This window comes from Pteropus medius, unplaced genomic scaffold (assembly GCF_902729225.1).
Source record: "Pteropus medius unplaced genomic scaffold, Ma_sr-lr_union100, whole genome shotgun sequence".
Lineage (NCBI taxonomy): Eukaryota > Metazoa > Chordata > Mammalia > Chiroptera > Pteropodidae > Pteropus > Pteropus medius.
Window position 1 is genome coordinate 10286269 of NW_024351073.1, and position 21120 is coordinate 10307388.

At 30.5% G+C, this 21120-nt stretch overlaps 1 protein-coding gene across 2 annotated transcripts in view; it reads left to right on the top strand.

The window, feature by feature from the left end:
- Window positions 1-292: 292 nt before the first annotated feature.
- The window catches only part of CDH9 (cadherin 9), a 58855-nt gene continuing 38027 nt past the window's right edge, over window positions 293-21120 (top strand). The window contains exon 1 of one of the 2 annotated variants that reach the window (XM_039842542.1): window positions 293-550. In XM_039842542.1, coding sequence (XP_039698476.1) covers window positions 323-550 — 228 coding nt within the window. In that variant the 5' untranslated portion in view covers window positions 293-322. The remainder of the gene's footprint in view (window positions 551-21120) is intronic. The other variant, XM_039842543.1, reaches the window with a different exon arrangement.

A 21120-nucleotide genomic window follows, 5' to 3' on the forward strand; every position in this document is an offset into this window, starting at 1 on the left:
GAGAATAGTACTTAGGTATTCAAGTCCCTAGTCAGCTTTTAATTCTAGTCAGCTTTTAACATCCTATGTAGTTTTTGTGCTATATATGTCTTCCTACTTATCTATAAGATATATAAGTTTTTGATGATAGTTCACTGATGTAACATGGAAAAATAATGTATAAATAATATATTATATATAAAATTTAAGTAACATTTACAAAAGTTTTGCAGTTTGTAGGTTATTTAAAAGTGAAACACACCTAATACACCATTTTCTCCCCCTACTTCTCAGGGGAAATAGACGGTACATTGAATTTGATATCCTGCCGAAGCCGCAGATAATGAGGATTTACCATTGCCTACCACTATTCATCTGGACCTATGTGTTTCATACAGTTGATGCTATCCCATTACAAGAAAAAGCTAGCAGTGATTTACCAAGCAAAAGGATAGTGGGTCTGACAAAAGATGATGGTAAAATGCTACATCGCACCAAGCGTGGCTGGATGTGGAATCAGTTCTTCTTGTTGGAAGAGTACACAGGTACAGACACACAATATGTAGGCAAGGTAAGAATTTTTATGTGATAATGTAGAAGCTGAAAGTGATAGCAATATATTTATTTTTAAAGCAACTGTTCATGTCACTGATGGTTATTCAAAAATATTTGACTAATTATGATGTGCAAAAGGCATGATATTGCAAATTATTTCTGTAGGGTAAGGTAAGGAATGTGATTTATTCAGGTAGCTAAATGTAGGTTAGTATTCATATTAAGCTTCAAAATAAAATAAATTACATGTGGACTTGATTCAATATTAATCAGCTAGATATAACTTAATGGTATGTGTGTACATTTAAAAGATTAAAAAACTTTCTTTGAAATTTAATTTAAAGTTATGGGTAAATAATTAGTGTGTTATAGGAGGCAAAAGAAAATGCAATTGAAATATACCAAAATTTACTAAAATATATTAGTCTCTACTGATGCATAATTTATCATAATTAAGAATAGTATGATGTATATGAGAAATAAACACAAATACTTTTAGATGCTTCTGTTTCTTAATTTCAGTTAAACTGAACTATTTACTGCCTATAATGTAGAGCAAAGGGTTTGAGGCAGAAGGACGAAGAAGAGAAAAAACAAGCAGAAAAAAGAAACTACCTTTAGGAAGATTTAATATTATCCTAGTAGCAACAACACCAACAGTTGCTCATTAGCAGTCGGGAGCAAATGGCATTAGAGAATATATAACTCCCTTCTTGTATTCAATTTTGAGCAAACAGGTTCATTACCTCTCTCCTTCTCTTTTCTGTGTCTCAATTATATGACATGATCTTTCTGATGTGAAGAATTTTCTATTTATTTATCTTCCCCTTAATAATCTTATTTATACTATTCTATACACAAGACAATTCCTTTGTTCACTGTTGATTCTCCCCTATTTAAACCCATTGCTGAGGCAATTTCAAATTATGAGAAGAAAACATAATAAATGATTATAAATACTAACTTTGCCCATAGATCACATATTTATTTTTCTTGATCCTTGGTACATTATACTAGAAGTGATTGGAATGGTATGAGCATTGCTTGATTCACTGTAATACCAGGCAAATAAGATAAAACAGGCCAAAAATATAAACATAAAAAGTACCTGATATCACAGAAGTTATGCCTATTACTTTTAAATCAGAAATATATTATCTGTGAAATTTCCAAAATCTTGACCTAATTCTTCATTTTGTGTGTATGACAGTATTTATTTATTTTTTTTCAAATGCAGCTTCCTTTATCAGAAGTCTGTTATTTCCTCTTCTTTTGAAATCTCTCTCTTCTGGTTCCATAGGTCATACCCATTTTGCCCCAAACAGTTCACTCGATGTTCTTTTTTTTCTCTTATTTCTCCTCAGGTTAGTCATATGACATCCTCTAGCATCCCTCATTTAACATTGCTTTCACACTATAGTTGATAACTAACATCATGATATTTCAAGTTCAACTGACAAATGTTTGTGTCTGAGGACTTGAAATTGCCTTATGATTCTTTTTCTAAGGTAGTGTATAAAGGATACATTTAGTTCATGGAACCTTATATAAATGGTTTCATCCTGGGAGATTCACAGATACAGAAGAATAGCCACAGATAAAAAGAGATACTTGTACTCCTAAGGCAATCAAGGCTCCACTACAAGCATTTAGTTTTAGCTATAAACAAAAAAGGCTTCCTTCTAAAAACTGAGTGTATATTGAGTAATTAACCAGCATTACTGCACTGACATTTTAAAATATACATTATACTTTAGATATTTTTATACCATCTTGCTTATTTTTAATTAGTTCTGTAATCTGTCAGAAATAGCTACCAAAAGTGTATGCATAGTTTAATTACTTTTCATAAAATGCCTTATCACTTGTCTTGGGACAATAACCTCTTTTTTCACCCATTGATAAGTTAAGGTGTTCAATTTTTTTGTACCTATTTATTTTTGACAACCAGATCATGAGCCAAAATGGAAAACCCATTATAAATAATCAGATTTTTGTCAAATGAGGAGACTCAAACCAAGTTTATGTGTCGACTATTTTATATTATCCACGGAAAACAATATGTAGATGAAAGAAATTTCAGCAAAATGCTTGTACTACTTTAAAAAAAAAAAAAAACTTTCTCTGTTTTGTAATAGTGCCTTGTCTTAGTGATGCCATGTACTACATAGCTAGTTCACTATAAAAATGGGCTCCCTGTTATTTCTTATATTAAACTCTTAAGGGTCTATAAACTCCTAAACTGCTCTCCTGGCTTTTGATATCATTATTCATTCATATATACAGAGACTAGATAGACCTGTAACCCTGAATTTAGTTAAACACATGAATTCTGATGAGGGTTTAACCTGAACACCACACAGATTGTCTCTGGTTGCTGTGGGTAAGTAAACACAGAAAGTCTTCCCAGGATCCACTGCTCTGGCATACCCCCTGTGAAGTAAAGGCCTACCATATTTACCATGTACTACCAGAACTGGAGAAGAATAGGTAACTTCTAATGGGAAGTTGTTTGCGTAATTTTCTTTTTTTTTTACTTTTACAGAAGCCAGGTATTGCAGAAGAAGCAAATTAATTTATAGGTAATATAAAATTGTATAAAGTCAGAAAGATATATAATCCTTATATGTAAAATCTAGAGTTTGATCTTGAATTTAGAGGAAGCAGTTTTAGAACAAATAAAGTAGTAGCAACAAGATTTAATGAAATTTACATGTGCATACACATAAACATGCAACTTAGAAGGTTCAGTCCTGATTGCAGCATTTAATAATTATGTAGAATTTAGAAGTCAATTAAACTTCCCAAACCTCGGATTCTTGTTAGGTTAAATTAAATTGTCATTAAGATTTCTTTAACTTCAAATTCCTGATATTTTCTAAGATTATGGATAGGGCTGTATCTGTGGGCAGGAGGAGCTAATAAAAACGTAATAAAAATTTTCATGTGGATAATCTAAGAAGGTGAGATTGCATATAGCATGATAAAAGAAATGTTTGTGCACACACACAAACACAGACTAATCCGCTGGGATGAAGTTAGACACTGTTGCGAAAGGCCTAGAATTCGATGCTAAGCTGTTTTTACATACGGTATGGGATGTCCCCTGCTGAAAGCTCTTGTACAAATTCGTTATGGGTGGAGCACAGTCTGGGATGATTGATTTGCTTTCAGTAGACTGGAGGAGCAAGAAAATGAATCATAATGCTGTTTTTACCAAGAAATACTGTAGAATATTTCCTCATGTCATTTCAGACATTTGAAACAGAAAAGTCAGAAATATTGAAATTAAGAGCAGTTTTTATTTTTTACAATAATGTCATCTGGTTTGGTTGCTGAGTTTTGACTGAAACTATCAGATATTTACTAATTTTGTTTTCTATACTAAAAGAAACCTTTGGTTCTTACTCAAGAGAATTAAAAAGTTATAACAATTATCATGTAGTTTCCCTGTATTTTGAATAGACACATGTGACTGAATTACTTAGGCAGACTGATAATATAGTTCAAGAGAAGAATTAAAATAAATTTAACAAAAAGCATAGCAAAGGCTCCTACTATTCTGTTAGAGAAGCTTCATATGTATTTGATTTTTTTACACATTAGATCTAGATCCTAAAGAATCCCTAGTTATCACTGATTAATACTTAATTGGTCAATGCTTATTATTGAGAACTGAGCAGAATTTAGGTATTTGATTTCAATATTTGGTTATTAAAACACATTTATTGCATGAAAAGGTACCAAATTTACAGGCATAATGGCTATTCTTTTTTAAGGAACACATTAGAATTCATTAAAAAAAAATTGAAATATCAACTTAATTGACCATTACATTTTAATTCAAAGATATATATTTAGCACTTGCTTTGCTCAGAGCAACTGACATGATGTCATGATTTTGCCTATAGTAGTCACTATCTAAATACTATAAGATAACTTTTCTACAGTTAGCTCTCAATTTTTTCAGGTTTTTCAAAAACTCTTATTATTCTATAGCTGAAATCATCATGAGTATTATCATAGAATCCTATAATGGAAGGGGATTTTAACATTTATCCTGCTCTTGGTTACAATTAGATACGCTTAGTTTAGATGTTAACTAAAGTAATGGAAACACAGGTACCAACTGCAAAACAGGAGTCTGGTTCATATTAGACTGAGTAATCAAACTGTGGGCTGACTCTTTTGCACTTATGTATGTTGACATATGCACTAAATATTGATATTTCCCTAAAACGTACATAAAATATTGTATTTGGATAGGCAATTTTCTCTTAGGCTTTTTAAGATATGGCAGTTTGATGTGTCCAGGCACAGAAATAAAGTCACAAATTTCCTGAAATATATCGGATAAATTTTTATAGTACATTATAGTATTTTTCAGAATCAAAATAAATTCCCTTTATAAAGGTTTTAAAATGTTATTACTTATGGTGCAGTACATGTAGCAGCTGCTTCTGATTTATAAAGCACAGTGCATCCAAAAATTCTCTTTATAGGTTTGTTGTTTAGAACTAGGAACACATGAGAAAAATATTAAGCATTAAGACTAGGTTCTCAGGACAGTGTACAAATGCTTATTTCACACTGAGTTCTATAAAAATCTACTTTTATAATAGAGTGCTTTTGTTTAATTCTTACTGCCAATCCCCTTACTGTGAGCACTGTATTATCACGTTACTACACCACTGCATTAAAGAGAACTTTTACTTGACTTCAAGTTTTTTTTAATTCTCAAAACATATTACACACTGTTTCTTAAATAATACCAATCTCTTGGACATGCCTGTAGACAAATCACTCAAATTTATTTAAGTAGAATTCAAAGTATTCAACATACTTTGCACATACTATGCACATTCCAGCCTCTGTTCTATGTCCCCATAACTATGTTGCCTGAGCTCTAGGCAAATGAAATCTTTCCCTTCTATATACTTGACTTCTATTTCATCATGTTCACAGGCCTTTTTCCAGGGATTATCTATGCCCCTTTTCCATAATTTCATCTCTTCTCCTTGCTTTAAACCCAATCTCAAATGTATCCTCTTACAGAAAGCCCATTTTCATTCTCCCATCTGGAATTTTCCCTCAAAAATTATATTGTTTATCAAAATCTTATTCATGGTACAATTTTATTTATTCTGGCCTGTTTTACCACCTACAGTCTGTGAACTTTGAGCTTTGAATTTGTGTTGGATTTCAGTTTTTTCTTCTCCAAAATGTTTAACTTGATAGTTTTACTCAAAATTAACACTCAGCTGCTATTTCAGTAGATCTTTATGGAGCATTTATCATCTGGAGCCTGAGACACTGACACTGTGATACACAGAAAGAGCAGAGACAAATAAAATAAACATATTCCCTTCTCCTGACACATGTTGCACCACAGGCAATTCCTTTTCTATATTTCAATTATACTTGAGGGCCCTAATTGCAACCAAGCCCCTTCCATTTTGCTTTATGCTCTCAAAAAGCACACATTTTAGATTCACTTTCACTCCAAAATAATTTCTCTGTCCTTAATACAAGTAATTTCAAAGAAGTATTAAGAATTAAAAGATAAGGTTAAATAAATTCTGAATGAATAAGGAATTGTAATTATATCTAGAAATATTTACATTTAAAATTTCAATGGACTTCATTTTTTTTTTTCTGGAATGTAAGTATCCTTTAAACCATTCAAAAAATATTAGAGTATAGAAAATGTTTATGTGATAAGCAAATTTCACGTGATTTTTCCCAACACCAATTTCAGTATTTTTGAGCTATTTCTAATATTCCAACAGTCTCTTCATCTATCAAATCTGCCTTTACATACCCAGTGATTTTAAAAATTATTTTTAAATTAAATTTATTAGGGTGACATTGGTTAACAAAATTATGTAGGTTTAAAGTCTACAATTCAATAATATGTCATAAGTATACTCATCAGTGTTAAAAAAAAAAAAAGAAAGAAAGAAACTTAAATAGAAGTAGTAGAGTCCCCAAGAGAGTATGTTGAGAAATATAGAGAAAAAATATTTAAGTACAAGCACCATCGAGAAGAATATTAAAAAGTTCCATTTTTCACTTTCTCTCTTTACCTGTCAGATGTCTGTTATTATGCAATGATTAGGTACATAGCTAATTATCTTTTATGATTCTGATTAACTGACGTTTTATTATAAAATATCACCCTTTATGTTTGATAATACCGCCTGTTTGAAGTTTGTGTTGCCTGATACAAATTCACCAATACCAATTCATTTATGATTGTGTTTGTATGGTTTATCTTTTTCTATCCTTTTGTTTCAGGCCTTTTGTGTAACTATATTTAATACACAGCTCTTGTAAACAGCTTTAATTTAGTTAATGCTTTTTTAGCCACTTTGAAAATCTTTAAAATATAATTAAATTTGTCCATTCATATATAATGAAATTATTGATACATTTGGATTTAATTCTACCAGTTTCATGTTTTCATTTACCCCACTGTTCTTTACACTTTATTTCTGCTTTTCTACAATATTTTGGGTCAATTATTATTTTTTTTAATATCTGAATGTATGTTCTTTATAAGTTATCCTTAACCTATTATAATATAAATTGAATTAATACTATATATTTTAGCATATAATGCAATATACTTAGAATAATATAACTTAAATTTCCTTGTGGAACTTTATTCTATTTTTGTCATATATTTTCATCTGTACATATTATAAAATGTGCCATATATTGCAAATGTTTATTTTAAACATTTTAATGTTGATTTAAAAGCTTTTAAAAATATTTTGTTATGTTTTATATTAACATACATAATTATCATTTTCAGCCAGTGTTTTTCATTCTTTCGTATAGATCTGAATTTCTATTGCTATCATTTCCTTTCAACCTGAAAAATTCTTTCAGCATTACTTGTAATGTGAGTCTACTAGAAACAAATTTTCTTAGTTTTTTTAAATCTCAAATATATTTATTTCACTTTTATTTTTGAAAAATATTTTAATTATATATAGAAATATAGGTTTACATGTTTATCTTTCCCTTTTATCACTTTAAATTTTTGTTACATTCCAATGTGTATTCTATTACTTTTAATAAGAAGTCAGTGATTATTCTCATCATTATGGTTCTATATGTAATGCATATTAGTCTCTGTTTTTAAGGTTCTGTCTGTTTTTATCTCCTGACACTATCACTTTTGATACCTAAATGTGTTTTGTTTATCCTGCTTGGGATTCACTGGTCTTCTTAGGCTAGTGGGTCCTTTTCCATTAAATTTTAAAATCGTATGGTCAGTTTTTGAAAATTATATTTTGGTCTGTTCTTTCTTCTTTTGGGGAATTGCTAAGAGTATGTTAGGGCACACTGTATTATTCCACAGATCACTGAAACTGTGTTGTATATATTTTTTCAACGTATTTTTTCCTCTGTTCTTCAATTTGGATAATTTATTTTTATTGTCTTCAAATGTATTGTTACTTATGTTTCTGTGTCTGATCTGTTGATACACATTTTTATTATAGATGTTCTATTTTATACTTCTAGTCTTTATTTTTGATTATTTGATTTTTCATATATTTTATGAAATTCTTTATGTACTAATCCATTATTTTAGTATGCTCTATAAATTTTAATATATTTATGATAGTTATTTTTATAGCCTCTCCCATTAAATGTAACATCTGAGTCTTATTTGTGTCTATTTTGGTTGACTATCCTCTCATTTTGTTATATTTTTCTCATTCTTTAATCTCTAGAAAATTTAGACTGTATACTGAGCATTATGAATAATATGTTATATAAATTTTTAAATTTTATCTTTCTCTGAAGAGTGTTGAGTTTTGCCTCAGGATGCTTGTCCCCTCCCTTCTCTCCCCTCCCCCTCTCCCTTTTATTATTTCTCATCTCAAGCTTTTTTCTTGGTCCCTTTGATATCTGCTAACACTTTCTCTCTCCTTTTCCTCTTTCCCTCTCTCCCTTCCTTCCTTCCTCTTCCTGAAGTCTACCCTCCCTCCACAGCTGCACCCTTCTACAGCCTTCACCCTGCCCCATTAAGGCAGGGGCACACACACACTCTTTTATACTGTAATTTTACTGTATTTTTTTCTATTTTTAGACACACAAATATCTATCATTGTGTTACAATTACCTACAGTATTTAGTAGGCATGCTGTACAGGTTTGTGGCTAGGAGCAAAAAGCTATAGCATATATATTAGATGTGTAGTAGGCTATACCATCTAGGTCTGTATAAGTGTGCTCTATGATGTTCACACAACAAAATCATCTAAGGGTGCATTTCTCAGAACATAATCTCATCATTAAGCAGTGCTTGACTGTAACATACATAATGACTATGAATATAAATAATTCTGGATCAGAAGATTAAAACATTTAATGAATGTGTGTGTGTATGTGTGTGTGTTGTCAAAAGATATGCAGGTATAACTAATGTATGCACATCAAAATTGCATCAATGAAATTTTAATATTTGTGTATACCTATGTTAATAATAACCAAGATCACAATATAGAAAATTTCCAGCACCCAAGAATGTACCCTCATAAATACCTTTTTCTAATCAATACTCTCTCAGTGGTAACCAGTTTGTTGATCTGAATCTTTTATGATAAGCTTGCCGGTCCCTGAATCTCATATGCATGAACTTAAACAGTATGCCTAGCCTCTATATATCAAATTTATGGAGGATAAAATCATCCATGATGCTGTGTGTAGAATTAATTTTTAATGGCTTTATAGTTTCCCATTGTATAGGCATACTACAATTAATTTATCTATTTTACTATTGATAGGTGACTGATGTGCTTCTAACTGGAAGCTATTATAAACACAAGTGCTATAAACATTCTTATATATTTTTATTATGATGTGTGAATTTATTTCCTGTGTGTATATTTTAAGAATGGGGTTGCTGAATCATGGAGTGGATATACATCTTTAGTAGATACTAGCAAAAGGTTTTTAAAGAGATAGCACCATTTTCTACCCTAACCAGGAATTGATAAGAATTCCAGTTCCTCCATATACTTACTAATGTCTTATCTTGCTAGTATTATATAATTTTAAAAGCTTAACCATTTTTGGTGGTGTGCAGTACTATTGCATTATAGTTTTGAGTGACCTTGAAAATTTAAGTCAGGAGTATTTTCATTTTGAACTGGACGTTTGGGAATCTTAGTTTTGAATTAAATGTATAGGCATTAGCTCATTTTTTTTTAAAATTGTTATCTAGCTTTGTCTTGTCATCTTTTTAAAAGCCTTTATATATATTAGATACAAGTCATATATTAGACATATGGAAATTATTCTAATTTTAGCTTACTTTTAATTTGGTTTAATTTACCAATCTCTTCCTTTAAGGTTATTAATTTTGATGCATATTTAAGAAATATTTGCCTATCATTAAGTGATATATTTTCTTTTCTTCTAGAAACTTCATAACTTTATCACATGTAGGTCTATAAGCCAATTTGAATTAATTTATAGACTTAAGGTAGAGATCAAGGGTTCAAATAGATCTGGAATTGTTCCAGCATTAAATTTTTTAAGATAACTTACATATCTAACTCCAATGAATTTTTTTATATAATTCACATATCTGTCTATGTGTACATGTATTTCTAGTCATCTTCTTGATCATTTTATTTATCCTTATGGTAATACCAAGCTGCCTTAATTATTGAACCATTATTGTTTTATTTTTTAATCTAGTCACTTAAGTTCCCCCATAGCATTTCTCTTCTTCGAGATCACTGTGGCTTTTGAGGTCTTTTACATTTTCATAAAAGTTTTAAAATTAGCTTTTCAATTTCTACTCATCTTAGGGAACTATTTCAAATTAAAGAAATTAACATGTCATGCCTACTTAAGGGCATGATTGTAGACTGAATCCTGGAAATTGTAAGTGGGAAAATACCATTGATATATTATTGAACCAATTGACATATTTGAAGATGGACTGTTTTTTTAATGTTAAATGTAATTATATTATTAAATTTCTTTAATTTTTAATTGTACTATGATTATATTAGACAATTTCTTAGCTCTTAGATTATAGATGCTGAAATAGTCATTTAGAGGTATAAATAGATAAAATGTCTACAAATGCAAGGAAATAATTTTAGTATATATTATACATGTAAAAATAGATATGACACATATTCATAAGCCTATACAAGTCCATAAACCAATAAAAATATGAACAGGTAAATATAAAAATGGGCAAAAAGATTAGATAGCATTTCACAAAAGATAATTTCCTAGTTGCCTGCCACTAGGTAAGGTGGTCAAATCATTAGGAAATGTAGATTTAAGCCACTCAAACACAAAATGACTACGAGTAAAAAGACATAAAGTCCCAAGGGGAAGTGATGATAAGAACCAGCTGCAATACTCAAATATTCAAGTTAAACTACAAATCCTGGAAACTTTAAAGGAGACCTAAATGGAGAAATACAATATATTTAGAGATTAGAAGACTAAAAAAAAAATCTAAAGATTAAGTGCCATCCCAATCAATATCCCTGTGTATTTCTTTTAACTTTATTTTGAATAATTTAAAACTTTCAAAGGGTCACTCAAATTGTGCAAAAATTTTCTGTATAGTATTTAGCAAGATTTACCAATTATCAGTATTTCACCCCATTTGTTTATTTGTTTTATCACTCTTTTAGTTTACACAGATTTTATACCATGGCAGAATTATTTTGTCATTCTAGGATTTGACCTTTCTTGAGCACGACAGAAGATATGGAGTACTTGCAAACCTACACTAACTTGGCAAGGATTCAACTCTAATTTCTATTCTCTGCTGACAAAATCTCTGTTCAGTTCCTTAGCTTTCTTGCTGATATTATCTGTCTTATTTGAAGTTGTATCTTATGCATATGAAGCTTAGACATCAACTAAATATTTGGGGATGTTATCAGAGACTTAGATTTCAAGTACTTTATACCACAGTTGATGGTATAAATCAGTTCTGTGCTCTGGTAAATATTTTTAAGGATAAAACTGTTGGCATTTTGATGTCCTCTAGCATGTTAGGAAACATGATGGCTCACTATTTTCTTCCTGGCAAAGGACTCAGATCTTCCAATGGAAATCTGTAGTGACAATTTGTAAATGTTTTCTATTCAATTCTCATCTGGACCAAAACATCTATTTTAGAATCATACTTTCACCCTTCCAGTCACAACATTAAGCACCTATGAGATCAGTGACTACTGTACCTTCTGCCTGTTGCAATTTTAACACCTCCACTAATTCCATCAGTACATCAATGTAAGTGTGAGGGCAGAAGTCAAGATCACTAGTTATCCTTCGTCTTTTGAATTATTTAATCTTTCATTCTACTGTATATGTAACAGAGCTATGCAAAATGAACATTCACATCACTATTTTGTTTTTACTGAATTTTATAAAAATTCCTGTCATATCTATTTAGACTGACTTATTCTTTGGAAATACAGATCGTTCTCTCCCCACCCCAGTTCAGTGTCTGGCACATATTAGCATTTGATTTTACCATCACTATTGTAATTACTGCACTGATTAAGCACAAGATAAAACTGAAAATGAATAGGCAGATTTCATCGAAACCCATTGAACTGCTTTACTAGAGTTTTGCAAAGTTTTGCAATAGGCACAATATATGGCTATTTATTTGCTTATTTATCTTCATGAGTACAAAAATCATCATTTTTGCTCACTAAAGATGGCCCTTTTAAACATGAATACATAATCTTAACAAAATAGTGCAGAAGAAGGATAAATAAGTTTTAAAATATATTACGTTAGGAGACTTAGGTAAATCGAGCCATATTAAATAATATAAACATTATATGTTATTCTGTGGATTTTCAATGTATTTTAAAGTGTAAAAATGCATTATAAACACTTTTTGAACCTAAAATTCATTCAAGATATTAAAATAGAAAATGAGATCACAATACAAAAGGAAAAAAATCTATTTAAGGAAATATTCATTAAAACATGTTCCCTTAGGTAAATGAGGGCAGAGAAACAGAAACTCAAAATCAGTGAAATTTCTTCTTGTTAGAATCACTTGAAAAGCTTTGGTTATAGAAGTATTTGAAGTTGATGGATAATATTCTATAATTAAATGTTTGTGGATAAATTAAAGTCAGGCTCAACTGTGTATTAATAGTTAATACAGCTTGCACTGCTTGCTAGTCTTCAAGTAATTTCTTTAGTAAAAGAATACAAAATAAAACAGATGCCACACAGGTGATTACAAGCTAAGGTACAAAAGAAAATGATATATTTATTCAGTCAGATATCTAGCCAAATCTTCCGTAGGCTATAAAGATCTTGGTAGCTTAGGTTTTCCAATTCTTAAGCTATTAACCGAAGTCATATATAGACTAATATAGAGAGCACAATCAATAACCTAATTTGAAGCCACATATCATGATCATGCATCATTTCAAAGTTGGATAAAAATATAAGCTTACTACTACCTTGTTGCAATTTATAATCCTAAGAGGAGTGCAGGCATATGTGTACACACACACACACACACACACACACGTTAGAGCAATAAGAATAGCTTTCTTTGTAAAGAGATTAAACTTCACAAGCAAATATCCTGAGGCAAAACTTGTCAAAGGTTTTCAGCCATGTAGTTGATTTTAGTAACATATACAAATAATATGTTGCATGATAATGACTCACTCTAAAGTCCCTTCTTTTTGACTTGCAGGTTTTACATTTAATGAATTTTGTGCATTGAAAACACAATGGATAATACTATTTAAAGTTGTTCCCACTGAGCAGATATTTCTCTAAAGCTGGAATGAAATAGCAAGAGTGATAATACATTGCAGTAGTTAGCACTCCCTAGAGTATAAAAATTGCCTCTTGAAAATGATGTATTCAAGGCTGTAATCTTTGTTTGTATTCTATGAGAGAGAATATGGCCGATGAGTGAATCCTAATTTTCTCTCATGTCATTTCACTCCTGGTAAGATGTGCTTCATCTTGACCATTTTCATGGTGAATAATGCTGGAATCAGACAGTGCACATTCTCTTTTCTAACTTTCTGGTCAAGGCTAGAAATAGAGACTCCCATTTTAGCTTTGCATAAAGCCGAAAAGAAGCAGAGTTTGCATTTCTGTCAAAAGGAACATCATACAATAAAAGGTAATAAATGTGTGAATTGTGATAAGAATGGCCTCTCCTATGTCAGAACACTTCTGAGGTTTTCATTGCTAACATTTTTTTCTCTGCTTTAGATCAGAAAATTTAGAGAAAATGAAAGTTTGTTGGTATTCGACTTGAATTATATGTGAAGATCCCAGAACCATTCTTATTGTATTTGCACCTGACATTTGAATCACTGTATGACTTGAAACATTTATGAGAAAAAAATCATCTTTTTTATATGTATACGAGTATACAGGACAAGGTCAAATTTGCAAAATGAGTTTTTTTTTGGTCAAATAAATAAGGTCTAGTCTATGTAAATGTATGGAAAGGATTCAGTGAAGGCAGAGAAACGAAGGTTCTTATTACTGATGCAAAAACTTCAGGGTGTACTCAATTATTCTACCATCCTTTGGAGTTGTTGCAGTGATTTAGTTATTCTCTATGTTTATTTTATGCCGTGAGCCTGATAAATGTAATGTAACCTAAACAGCGAAGCTTGATCAGGAATATCCAAACAACACAATATTGGGGAAACTATTTATATACATCATGTGTATGTATATATACTGATGACTTACATTGAAAAAGGTATGTGTATATGTATACATGAATATAATATATATAACATGTATATGATATATATCATCTACTTGTATCATATATATTATATCTATGTATACATATCTTTAATTTCTTTTTCAGCCCACCAATGGGTAAGAAAAGTAAAAATCTAGGATTTTCAATGTTGGCAATAAACCAAGGAAAAATAATTAAAAGAAATAATGAGCATAGGTATCAGGCAAAGAGAATTATGAATTTTTAAAGTATCAATTTAGTCCAATTAAACTCTACAGTTATGCATTGATATCTGTTAGTTTTAGGCACTATGCTAGGGCATCTCAGGTTTGCAATGAATGCTTACAAGAATCACATAGCCAATGGCATTGGGAACAGGAACATACATAAAAAGGTAAGAGTAATTTTTTTTTCATTACCCACATAAATGGAATTCCTGCTTTTCACTTACTTTCATGCTCGAATTTTTCACACTGATATTTCAAAAATTCAAAATGGTCATCATTCTGAAAGTTCTTTTCTGGCCATTTATATGAGAACAAATTCTCTACTTCGCTCAAAATAACAGAAATAATATCAAAACAATAGTGAAATGTACTTCTCCAATAAGTCTTATAAAAGTGAAAAAGGTTGATACTTGTCAAGGGATTTTGAAATGCATCTTAGCACTAGGTATTCAAAAATAACAAAAAATAAAATAGTAGTTAATAGTTGATGCAGCAATTCTCCCACTAGAATTTTATCCAGAAGATATATTTTTAGAAATATATGAAGATATATGTACAAGAATATTCATTATAGTACTCAATATAGTAACTAGTGACAACAAGGAAACCAACCTAAATATACATTCATTGAAGATTGCTTAAATAAGAATGAACAATTTCTTCACTGAGAAGAGAGTATATGAAACTTTTTTAAATGATATAGGAAACTGAGATAAATTATTTAGTAAAAAAAAGGGCAGATTTTATGTTTTAGGAGGGCAAACAACATCAATTAATAGTTACACACAACACACACACACACACACACACACACACACACACACACCCCTCCTGATAGCTGTCCATATATTTTCCTACCAAAAAAAATCTTTGAACAAGTCATTCCGCACAGTGATTTCATGAGAATATAAAATAAGGTAAAAAATTACCCATTACTATTATTTGCAAATACAATTACTATGATGCACATAAATACTGAGAAATAATTGATCAGTCTCATTAAATCACATTAGAATCAATCACTTAGAACTACTGATAATGATATAATCCTCAATATATAGCATATATATGTAGATATATATATATCTACGTATATATGTATAATCTTCAGCTACATTAGACTGGTTTAAGTCAGTGAGATGAGGACAGATGAAGTCTTGATCTTCACTTTGCTTTATATACTTGCATTTATTATTTATTTATCTAATTTAGTGCTGATTTTACATCTTTGTACCAAGCTATAAAATATTATCCTGTAACGTTCTGGCTGGGCTCGTATATCAGCAATTAACAATTGCTATTACCATAACCCAAGAAAGATAAAATTGTCATTCAGTGCCTTTGTGCTTAGCTGTATTTTCAATATAAATATTTTGAGAGAATCTAAGATGTAAGTACCTTATCCAAAATTAACTTAAAAGTAGTCCAGCAAAAAGCACCTTAAATGGAGCCAGAGCCAGAAGCTAGATACACTGCTATGCTACAAAGGAACATAAATTATTTTGGTACTGTCTTATTTCCTACATTTTCTTCTAGGCTCAAAAAGGACAAAAGTCTAAATGCTATAGATTGAAGATTATATCATTACCAGTAGTTCTAAGTGGTTGATTCTAATGTGATTTAATGAGACTGATCAATTATTGCTCAGTATCTATGTGCATCATAGTAATTATATTTACAAATAATAGTAATAGGTAATTTTTTTACTTTATTTTATATTCTCATGAAATTACTGTGCAGAATAACTTTTTCAAAGAGATTTTTTTTAAACTTTTGGTAGGAAAATATTTAGACAGCTATCAGGAAAGTTCATTTTATTAAAAAAATATTTTTTCTTTTTAGAAAAAAAATGATAAACTGATTAGAGGGTGAGATCTTTATGACAGACTCTAAACTACCATCATTACCACCAAAAGTTAGAATTCAAAAGTTTTATTGTTGTTGTTGCTGTTGTTTTGTTTTGTTTTGTTTTTGTCCTGTTGGTGGGTAGCACAACAAAAGAAGACAGTGGTTAAGGAAACTTCCAATAATAGAAAGCTAACTATTTTGGTGAAGGGTCAATTAAAGTTAGTAAGAAAACTTTGTGTTTGGTAGTAAAAAGGGCTTTAAGATGATAAACGCATAGTGCTACATTTCTGTGAAGTGGTCAAAGTGGACTACTTGGACTTTTATATAATAAAATCTACAACACAATAAAAATTATATATGAAACTGTTAGGCATGTTGGTAGGTTTACTGGTTGTCTGGGTGCAAATTAAGTGTATTAAGTTTCTTTTTTCTTATTTATTTACTTATTTTTACTTAAAAATATTATATCTTGGATGACCTGGTATACATGCAAGAGGAATAAAAGTCATAAGATCATACAGGCATCCTTGATAATCGTTCAGCTAATGGAAAGGACTTTGCATTTCAATAGGATATTTAAAAAGTTTGTGCAGTTTTATCTAAAATTTCAAAAGATCGGGATATACCAGCTGATACCCAGTTTATAATTGGAGCTCTAATATATATTTGAAAATTAATGTCAGTTAAACAAAAAATGAAAATGTTCAAAGCTTCAACATATGATTTTTTCTCTTAGTATCTGCCAGCTATTGAAATCATGTGACTTTTTAGTTTGTTTCCTAAACTGTGCATACCTTCCAGAGATTTTTTTTTGAAGTAGCTATCTTTTTTATGTTGACAAATTTACAAATGTCATTCTAAACAGAAAGTCTCCAGCCTCACAATTATATTATTAATTGGAAAGTCTCATGTAATGTGTAAATTTTTCAGTTGTTTTAGAAATGGCATATGAGAGGTAAGCATTTTGTGTCCATGCATAAATTGTCTTGATTTTATCCTCATGTTTAATCAATAACTTTACTGAAAATAAAATTTTAGTTTCAAAATAATTTGAACATTAGCAATAACAGCACTGACCACTCTTTCATCTTTCAGTGTCTAAGGTTGTTCATAAGACATTTGTTGTTTTTAAAATGCACATCCCCAGGCAGGGGATCTGCTCATGTTCCCTAACTAGAAAGCACCTAGAATGACTTCTCTTTATGCAGTGTCGTAAAATTTCAGGAGAAACAAAACCAAAGAAATTTAAATTTCTATGTTTCCATTACTTTTTCATTTTTCTTTTACTTTTTTGAAGTATTACTAACATAAATCAACCAATTTGAAGTATACAATTCAATAGAATTTAATACAGTGTTAATGTGTTACCTTCATCATTATTTCCAAAACTGTTTTCTCTCTCTAAAAAAGGAAACACATACCTACTAAGCCATCGCTCCCTAATCCCTTGGCCCCCAGTTCCTGTCATTCACTAATCTGTTTTCAGTTTCTAAGGATTTACCTATTTTATATAAATGGCATCTTATACTATGTTATCATGTGTTATTTGTTTCAACACATGCTTTCAATTCTTTTGGATATATATGTAGGAGTGTGATTGCTGGGTTATATGATAATTCTATTTTTAACTTATTGATGGGCTATCAACCTGTATTCCACAGGGGATATAGCATCTACATTCACATAAGTAATACATGAAGTTTCCAATTTCCACATCTTTGCCAAAACTTATTTCTGTTTTATTCTAAATACTCATTATGGTCTGTGTAAAGTGGTATCTCATTGTCGTTTTGATTAGTGTCTCTAATGACTGTTAATGTTGAGCATCTTTTGGTGTTTTTGTTGGCCTTTTCTATATTTTCTTTAGGAAAATGTCTCTTCAAGTCCTTCGACCATTTTAAAAATAAATATGTTTTAATTTGGTTGTTTGTCTTTGTGCTGTTAAATTGTGATGGTTCTTTATAATTCTGGATAATAGATCCTTATCAGATATATGTTTTGCAAAAATTTCCTCCATTATGTAGCTTATTTTTTCACCTTATTGATAGTGTCTTTTGATATACAGTTTTTTTGTTGTTTTTGTTTTTTCTAAGACAATTTGTCTATTTTACTTTTTTTGCTTATGGTGTCATATTTAAGAATACACTGACAAATCTAAGGTTATGGAGATTTACCTCTATATTTTCTTCTACATATTTTATATTTTTAGCTCTTACATTTAGGCTATTTATCTATTTTGAGTTAATTTTTGACATAATTTCATTTTTATCTTTATTTTTGTCCAGTCATTCTTATCACTATTTTTGCATATTTTTATTACATAGACTCTTTCTGGGTTTCTAATTGTCTTTTTTGTATAGTAAAATATTTTTCCTTGGCAAATCTAAGTTCTTCATGAGTATAACAAGCATTCAATTTAGAATATGTTTAAAATAATTTTGTCTTCATTGTACCGATGCAGTATCTTCTAAGTTCAGTTGTCTAATTTTAGCCTAGTTACTTTCTGGTCACCAATTTTCTTCAAACATATCATGAGCATTTTTATTGGTTCGTATCTATGACTACTATTAAAGTTACTATCCCTTAATTCAAAGGTGAACTTCAACTTTGTGCATATGGAAGATGCCTACAGAATGAGAGACTTTATCTCAGGAGGCATCTGTGGGAATCAGGCAGGGAAACAAGTAGGGCATACTTTTGTCAAATAAACAAGGGAAACTAGTGTAAGAAAGACTTCTGATTTCTTAGAGAGCATATTGTTTCCATCTCAGAGTAAATCGTTTCTCCCTTCTAGGTTGGTCAGGGAGGAAGGGAGACAAAACCAACCAATCAATGATGTCATTCTGTAAGCCTTTCTTTGATTAACTCCCTCAATGTTCATTCTTCTTCTCAGTTCCACATTCTATTTCTGTTAACTTCAAGGGTTCGTATATATTTAAAACAAACAGACAAAAAACAACCAGATTCCTTAATTCCTCACTAGCGTATCCTTTGTTGTCCTCTGAAATTTGTGTTTTTTTTTTCCTCAGAATCATGTGTTAATAAATCCCACCCATTTGCTCTCCTTCAAGAATTGGCTAAAATTAAATAATATATCAGTTCTTGTTCTCAACACTATTATAAATCTATTCAATTTAGGGTTTCTTTTGTCATATTTCAGTTGGTTTATTAGAAAAAAGAGGAAGCTAAATTTGTTTAATCTATTATTTTAAATCAGAACTCTCACAATAACTTTGAGGTAATCTTTAAATAGCCTCCATATGTAAAATAATGGTAATTTATTTAAAATATAAGCAGTACCAGAACATATTAATTAATCTGATGTAGAGAAAGTACGAAATTATACAACATGGAATCTGCATAAAGCCTATAGTTGTGCATCAGATTTGCCAACAAAGTGGGCAAATTTAGGTAATTCCAAATAGTCATAGAAATATTAATTTGACAACAAAATAATCTTCAATAAGTAGATTTTGTTATTTCTAACTTCTGGTTAAGAACATTTTTATTTATATTATATATAAATGTTTCTCATTAATATCATATAAAATGTCTTCAATACCACTCTTATAGCAAATATGATCAATAACAAATTTCAAAAAGAAGTTTATTTATTTTAGTATTTTAGATGTTTAGTATTTAGAAATCAAGAATGTGATATTAAAATCTATTAAATAAAGGAATATTTTTGAAGATGTAAATTAAATAAAAATTTGGTGGTACAGAAGTTATCCAATTAATTCTATTATATTTTAAGGAAATATTAAAAGCTAAGTATTAAGGATAAAAGGTAAGCAAATGTGCTCATAAATAAATGAAAAAAGCACATGGAAAGACAGCTTCATTGAATTTGCTAATGATTATGTATAATATTTACTGAGAACTTACCATGGCTCAGGAACTTTTCTAAATATTTCATTTAGTTTTAAAAATTTAATTCTCAATTCTAAGGGTGATTGCTATTATTATGATGATTTTATGGAGATGCAAAAATGGTTAAATCACTTACTCACATCATACAGTATCAATTTGCAGACCTAGGATTTGAAATCAGGCTGTCTCTAAAAAGCATCCTTTTAACTACAATACTATACTGATGCTTAGTATAGCTTAGTGTATCATATATCAATAGCACATCTACTAACTAGAAAGATTAGTGAAAGAAACTACCTGAAGATATATGACAGGCAGAATAATGGTCCCAAAGATGGCTCTGTTCTGATACTCAGAATCTGTGACTCTGGTACATTATATGGCAAAAGAGAATTGTGATTGCTAATCAGCTGTTTTTGAAATGGAGAGAGGGATAGATAGAGAAAGAGAGAGAAGGTGGGAGGGAGGGAGAAAGAGAGAGCTTGAGCAAGTGAGAGAGTGAGGAAGTGTGGTGGTGGGGTAGGGGAGAGAAGGAGAGAGAGAGAGAGAATAAATGCAACCAGAAAAGGTTCAGAAAGATAAGAAGTGAAAATCACTGGACCTGCTACTGCTGGTTTTAAAGATGGAGGAAGGTACCTAAGAGCCAAGGAATCAGGTAGGCCCCAGAAACTTAAAAAGGCAAGGAAATGGATTCTCCCTTAGAGCTTCCAGAAAGAAATGTAACCCTGCTGCTATCTTGATTTTAGCCTAGTTAGAGCTGTCGGGACTTCTGACCTAGAGATCTGTAAGAATAGTAACATAATAAACTTATGTCACTTTAGACCCCTGAAGATTATGGGGAAATTGTTACTGCAGCAATGGGAAACTAACACAGGATATAAGGAAG